Source organism: Chiloscyllium plagiosum, chromosome 14 (assembly GCF_004010195.1).
Source record: "Chiloscyllium plagiosum isolate BGI_BamShark_2017 chromosome 14, ASM401019v2, whole genome shotgun sequence".
In the NCBI taxonomy this organism is placed as follows: domain Eukaryota; kingdom Metazoa; phylum Chordata; class Chondrichthyes; order Orectolobiformes; family Hemiscylliidae; genus Chiloscyllium; species Chiloscyllium plagiosum.
This window is the reverse complement of record NC_057723.1, coordinates 79,700,825-79,708,510: the sequence shown is the minus strand read 5'-3', so window position 1 is coordinate 79,708,510 and position 7,686 is coordinate 79,700,825. Positions and strand designations below refer to the sequence as shown.

The window sequence follows — 7,686 nt, the reverse complement described above, 5'->3', positions numbered from 1 at the left end:
TCAGGAAGAAGATTGCAGGTCAAGAAGGCGGTGCTGAGTCCAAGGGTTGGGACTGAGATAAGGTGGGGGGAGGGGAAATGAGAAAGCTGGAGAAATCTGCATTCATCCCTTGTGGTTGGAGGGTTCCTAGGCGACAGATGAGGCGCTCTTCCTCCAGGCATCGTGTTACCATGGTCTGGCGATGGAGGCGCCCTTGGCGGACTGGGAGTTAAAGTGTTCAGCCACAGGGCGATTGGGTTGGTTGGTGCGGGTGCCCAGAGGTGTTCTCTAAAACATTCCGCAAGTAGACGGCCTGATCCCAATGTAGAGGAGGCCACATCGGGTGCAGCAAATGCAGTAAATGATGTGCGTGGAGGTGCAGGTGAATTTGTGATGAATATGGAAGGATCCCTTGGGGCCTTGGAGGGAAGTGAGGGGGGAGGTGTGCGCTCAAGTTTTGCATTTCTTGCGGTTGCAGGGGAAGGTGCCGGGAGTGGAGGTTGGGTTCGTGTGGGGTGTGGACCTGACGAGGGAGTCGTGAAGGGAGTGGTCTTTCCGGAATGCTGATAGGGGAGGGGAGGGAAATATATCCTTGGTGCTGGGGTCTGTTTGGAGGTGGCGGAAATGACGGCAGATGATACGATGTATCTGGAAGTTGGTGGGGTGGTAGGTGAGGACCAATGGGGTTCTGTCCTGGTAGCGATTGGAGGGGCAGAGTTCAGGGGCGGAAGTGCGGGAAGTGGAGGAGATGCGGTGAAGAGCATCGTCAACCACGTTGGAGGGGAAATTGCGGTCTTTGAAGAAGGAGGCCATCTGGGTTGTTCGGTATTGGGATTGGTCCTCCTGGGAGCAGATGCAGCGGAGGCGAAGGAATTGGGAATATGGGATGGTGTTTTTACAGGGGGCAGGGTGGGAGAAGGTGTTATCTTGGTAGCTGTGGTAGTCGGTCGGTTTATAGTACATGTCCGTGTTGAGTTGGTCGCCCGAGATAGAAATGGAGAGGTCTAGGAAGGGGAGGGAGGAGTCTGAGATGGTCCAGGTAAATTTGAGATCGGGGTGGAAGGTGTTAGTAAAGTGGATGAACTGTTCAACCTCCTCGTGGGAGCACGAGGTAGCGCTGATACAGTCATTGATATAGCGGAGGAAAAGGTGGGGGGTGATGCCAGTGTAGCAGCGGAAAATGGACTGTTCCACATATCCGACGAAGAGGCAGGTATAGCTGGAGCCCATGACTGTTTGCTCTACTGTGACATTTAGGAATGGCAGTTTGATAGCTGACAATCCCACCAACACACTAAAACAGCAGCTAACGAAATTAAAAGGGCCTATACAGGCAACAAGCAAAGCGAACATCATTTACAAAATACCTTGCAAGAACTGTAACAAACAAGCAGAAAACTAGCCACCAGGATACATGAACATCAGCGAGCCACAAAAAGACATGACCCTCTCTCACTAGTATCCTTACATACAGATGAGGAAGGACACCACTTTGACTGGGATAACACATCCATCCAAGGACAAGCTAAACAGAGACACACACAAGAATTCCTAGAAGCATGGCATTCCAACCAGAACTTTGTCAACAAACACATCGATTTGGACCCCATCTACCACCTTGAGAAAAAAAAAACAGGAAATGATATCATCAACACAGGGAGTGAAATCACCAACCCAAAGAAACCTAAACACAAATAGAAAGCAGGACATAACACCAGCGCTTCAGCAGAGGCTCACTGATGAAGTTACCTAGTCATGGTGACGAAACATCTGAAAATGAATCTTCCAGCTCAGTGAGCAAACTTACTTCTCGAACACCATGCCCTTTAGCGTAATGCTACTGACCCACCCAATAGGTGGACATGCCACAATGTGATGTCTCCTCTCATCGACATAACACACCTCAACACGAGATTGAAATGACAGCCCAGTTTACTTGTTTAAATTCTGCAGTGGGATTTGAATCCACATAGTTATTCAGTGGAGAGAAAACAGTACCAAACTGAGACACAAGGGGTTTACCACAAGTCTGTTGTGTTTTGGTTTTGTGACCTTCTGCTTTTACAAAAACTAATCAAACACTTCTCCCAAATTCTTGATTTTATCTTTCTCAGCACTTCAAGCTTTATCCCCTTACACTTGCTGGGGGGAAAAAAAGTTGAATCTCCTAAGACCATCTTTCACCAATAACAATATAAAAGTTTTATTGTGTAGTGTTCAGGCATAACAGGCTCTCCATTCCAGCCAACCTTCTCAACAGCACAATTTTAAACAAACAAAATAAACCAACAATTTCACATTTTATCATTTAAAGCTGGTTTTCCAACCAATCCTGGACACATTAAAGTTGAAGAAAGAGTTTAAAAGCAAACAATTAACAACACTGCAATCAAACATGAAATAAAAGAAAGCCGGCCCACTTCATTAACTACCAGTTTTCAAATCACGAAGTTACTCACCAATTTACTGCTTATAGCAGTATTCCATGTTTAGCTGTTCTCAGAAATGTTATACATCACTTGGGAGTCACATATCACTTCTAAGAGGGAACATCTCGCTTTCACATGCTGCCCAAGAATTGGGAACACTTATCTGACCAGGCCAGAAGGATTCTCCTGATAGGGTAATCTAGCTATCAATTCTGGCCATCTATTTGGAAGGCAAGTGATCTACCAAGGCTTCTTTGTACAACATTTGGTTCATTACAGATCAAACCAAAGAAAAATATTTCAACAGTTTGAATACAAAACAATGTCTGTACTAAAGACCACAGATTTAAACAAGAAGCAAGAGTACATCACAGTTCTAATCGGCAATGATTTAGTATGTCTGTATACTTTAAATACCAACACCATCTCTCAGAAGTTTACTAAATACACTCTTAGATCTAATAGACAAGCATGCTTGCTCTTAAAAATGCAAAAGCAAGTATTTGAGTTCAATTGTAAATGAAGATAAGAATCTGGTTTTGACTGAGTCAAACTGAAAACAAGTTATTTTATATAAAATTTAGGACAGTGAAAGAACTCTCAATGTTCTCAAATCTGATCTTTTGACACCTTATCAACATGAAAAAAATCAATTTTAATGGCAATTCTGAGTTATTAGACTTTCCAAATGCCATTGTTGTTTGTTCCCCATAGACAGTTCAAGTTTTTTTCAAAATATCTGAACTTCTACACTTTCCAAATACTGCACAATGCAACACTTAGAAATTGTGCAACTGACAAGAATTTCGAGGCTTAATTAATCCAGTGGTGTCAAACCATTGTTTCAAGTTACTTTGGTTCCTTTGGGATTTACAATTTTTTTTTTACTGATGGCAAACATATTTTGAATATCTTTATGACACAATATGCAAGAATTTACACAATGACGTGCATGACATCAGTAACACGAAATATCTAAAAATGAGTTGCAGTTGCACAGGATTTTGGATAACGACATCTGAATTAACCAATGTAGTTCATGCCCCTTTATTATCTGTTTGGCAAGTTGTTTCACTGAATGCAGCATACAAGTCAATAAATTCAGCAAAATACCCCATATTTTTCCATTCCACTCTGTCCCTAGGAGATTCATGCAGTGATTTCTAAATTAGGGTTTCCCAAGTGGGAAAGGGTTTGGACTTTGGGGTCATGACCTCTGGGGCAGTAATGGCCCCTGTAGAGCTCTGACTGAATTATAACAGCTGTGCTTCCACTGTAACAGGCCCCTGCTCTCTTAGTTCTCACTGAACGGTCACAACAATTTTCAAGCCTCAAGTTTAGAAAGCACTGATCTAAATGCTCTAAGGCAGTCATGTTCCAATGTCTGGAGACCCTGATTTCATCATGCATGTCAGGTATTTTGCTGCAATCTAAATGACTGAACTAAAATACAAAGATCTCAAGAAGCCAAATGGGGTGCCCATATCACAGCCGAGATATTGTCTTGAAATAATCTACTTCAGTCTAAAAAACACAGTAATGGGAACTTCCAAAATACACTTTTTTTTATTGCATTCCAGATTTAGAATTTTGAGTCATCCAAATTTGATGAGATTTCCACATGTTACTTGAGGGCTAGCCAAGTTAATAAAAATTGCAGCATTTCATATATACTTTTAAATTGATACATGAGATCTTTAAAAAAACCTATTCTACTATTCAAGCATTGACCAAATCTCTGACAATTATGGTTACGTGCCTCAAAAACTGGCTGTTACATTAAGTGATCACTTGGTCCTAATGAAAACTGAATATGACAGTAGTCAATAAAATGAGCTAAGTATGTTCTGCTATGAACAAAATTCATACAACCAGGTATGATATTTGGAAAACACTCTGCAGTGCAGATTGAGAGCTTGTTATAAATTAAAATTTTGTTTACTGAACATCACACCAAGTGTTGAATATGGTTCTTTAGCAAGATTACAAAAGTAAAAATGTTAGAGTACTTACAGTACATAACCTTAATCTATGAAAGAAAAATCACAGAGAACATGAATTACTGCTAATCCATAGAGGGAAGAGCCAAACAATCCCAAGTATGTTGCAATTAGCACATGTAAATTGCCAGACAATGACATTTCTTATAGCTGGTTTATACTGCAGGTGACAATAATTCCTACTTGGAGATGAAAATTCACTGAATGAATGAAGTAACAACTATTTTAAGACAAAAACATTTTTTTTTCCAATGTTTATATGTGTGGTAAAGAAAATAAAATCTCAAAATATTTGCTTAGTTTGGGTTGAAATGGATGGATATCAGTGTTGGTCCAATATATCACAACCCAGATTACAAACTCCCTACTTATGGTTTTACAATTGAAAACATAACTGACAACTCAATATTCTAATTTAAACCAGTGAAGGAACAATGATGGATGAGATTCATTCCCATTTAACTTTTCATTCATTCTTTCTGAAGAGTATTTTACTTTTTTCCAGTTACTGCCAGTTACATTGTCAACATTTATATTAGCTCAACAAAACATAACTAGCAATGAATGATTAAAAGCTTAATGTCTCCACAAGCCAATCACAGATATTTAACCAGAGACAAATACTGTATGTTAGAAGTTCAACACTGTCAGTTTTATTTTAAACAGGGGCTAACAAATCAAACTTTGAAAAATATTTTGAAGCTTCATTTGCTAGACTGAAATCATCACTGTTTCATGAAAAATAATCAATATAGTTAAGTGATGAGAAACAATTTACTGTGAAAAGATGATACTGTGTTTGAGATCAACATTGTAGGATAATAGGATTGAAGTACAGAGTCTGTTTCACTGTTGGAAGGAAGTGATTACTGCAGTTGGGAGTTCCACTTAATGAAGCTTCAAAACCAAAAAGAAACATGAACATTAAAGTTATAATATATCGGCAATGTTTCAAAACTCAAACTTTCTTACAGCCCTAAGGTTTTCATCATTAGAGCACGATACTCATATAAATCTTTCTAATTTAAAAATTGCAAAAAGACCATATCCATCTGGGTTGTCAGATTGTGTTCAATGTTTTGGGTAATACTGGAATTATGCTTCTCAATGTTTTGCTCAGTTCTTGTTCAGTCACTCCAGAACGAATTGCTGTTGCTTTTCTCTCCAGTATTCCATAGCTTGCTTGGCCAGCGCTTTCTTTAAAAGTACAGTAGAAAGACTGAGTTAACTAACACTGTCAAAGGTACAGAAAACTCCATATTTTACCTATTTGAACTACAATGACAAGCAGAGTGAGTGATTTCCAGTGAAAGTAGTAAAATTTTATTTTTATTTAAGTATTTATGATGGATTTCAAAGCAAAAATAAAAATGAAATTTATAACCAGTTATGAAGCCATACATGAATCCTGGTTGCGATTTTTGAGATCATTTGTAGCTCAGGTTGAGTGCTTGCTCACTGAGCCAGTAGGTTTGTTCTTAGGTATGAGAACAAACCTACCAACTCACTGAAAAAACTTACAACATGAATCCTGGTCTACAGCACAATAAATTGAGGATGGCATATCTGCCTACAGAACAATTGCTGCACTCCTAATGCAATTGAATGGACCAGATTTTACTGAAAGGGGCATATAAAGTATCCTATATTATTGCATAAATTGGCTAGAAACTTAGAGAACGAGACATTCCGTAAACATGATTTGGAGATGCCGGTGTTGGACTGGGATGTACAAAGTTAAAAATCATACAACACCAGGTTATAGTCTAACAGGTTTAATTGAAAGCACTAGCTTTCGGAGCACCGCTCCTTCATCTGGTTGTGTCCTCCACAACCACCTGAAGGAGCGATGCTCCAAAAGCTAGTGCTTCCAATTAAACCTGTTGGACTATAACCTGTTGTTGTGAGATTTTTAACTTTGCAGATTCTGTAAAGAGTGAATTGTCATCTGTTTATAGCCAATTGGCATTCCCCTACTTTAAGCTTCACAAAAACAGTATCTTGTGTTTTTCATGGAGTTTCTGTATTTTTAATGTACATCGTCCAGTAAACTTGCCACAGAAGGATAAGTTTAGTAAGTAACATCACAAAAACCCTTTTAATGATAGGATAATTATGTATTGTTGCTAATGAACCTCATTTCCACAAAAAAAAGCAATTTTAAACAAACGCAAAATCAGGTTGCAAATTGCTTTAGGAGATTTAAAGTGCCTAGTTCTCAAACTTTTTTTTAAATTTAAAAACCTGTCTTTTTAGGTCTCCCTTAATTCAATGCTTCCCTCACCTGATATACCTAATTTGAATTTACCAGCTCTAACTCATTTGCCAGTTGTTCCTCTGTATTTCTTGAATCTTTGAGATTATATAAAGTATTAAAGAAATTATATATATTTTACCTGTTTTGCTCATCAAGGCTCCAGTTTTCCTGTTGCCCTTACTGAACAGTTAACAGCTCACACTTCAAACAAACATTTAGGAAATTTAAAAAACTATTCATGCCCTACTGCAACAAGATTAGACATAGTGGATATAGAATTTGGAATGATTCAATTGTTTGATAGAGTATGATAAAAAAACACATTCTTACACATCCATACGGAATAAAAAACTACTGAATTAAGCTTAGTTTAACTATTGTCGGGTGTAACTAACATTCCAAATGGGGAAAAAATAGCTTCTAAAACCCCAAATAATGCATTGCTACCAAAAGAAAAATCAGGAAAGTAATGACTTTTTTCATTTCTCAATCTGTCATCCTCCTACTAAAAGGTTTACAGATATGGTCAGAGATATTTTAATTTAAATATGAATTAAATGCACTATTTGAATGGCCTCTTTCCAACAATACATAGTTCCATACTTGTGTTACCTTTTGAACCTTACCTAGGCCATATTATACAACTGCTGAAACTTTATTGCTGGAACAGCACAGCAGGTCAGGCAGCATCTAGGGAACAGAAGATTCGACGTTTCGGGCACATGCCCTTCTTCATATTATACAACTTACAATCTTCTTCAAAAAACTGACAGGTACACAGAAAGAAAGACCTGCTTCCCTGAACAACCAAACTTACCTTAAGTCTCTCATAATGCTCAACGGTGCCACAGTGCGTCTGCTTAGCTGTCTCCTCACTTGTGTAGAAGAGACGGCAAAGTTTGCAGTAGTAGCCAGCTTTTGGAACCACATAATCTAAACCTGAAAGAAGACAGAGAACATTAGAATCTAAATGATTCTTCTGATGCAAATACTTAAACAGACCCAAAGTAAACACAGCAGA

General features: G+C 38.6%; 1 protein-coding gene across 2 annotated transcripts in view; it reads right to left on the bottom strand.

Annotated features, from left to right (window-relative positions):
- Positions 1-2,157: 2,157 nt before the first annotated feature.
- LOC122556835 (matrin-3-like) overlaps positions 2,158-7,686 on the bottom strand; it is a 94,174-nt gene continuing 88,645 nt past the window's right edge. The window contains exons 14-15 of one of the 2 annotated variants that reach the window (XM_043704071.1): positions 7,483-7,604; positions 2,158-5,605 (exon numbers count right to left, since the gene is read on the bottom strand). In XM_043704071.1, the coding sequence (XP_043560006.1) occupies positions 5,540-5,605; positions 7,483-7,604 (188 nt within the window). In that variant the 3' untranslated portion in view covers positions 2,158-5,539. Of the gene's footprint in view, positions 5,606-7,286; positions 7,356-7,482; positions 7,605-7,686 lie in introns of those variants that run through there. The other variant, XM_043704072.1, reaches the window with a different exon arrangement.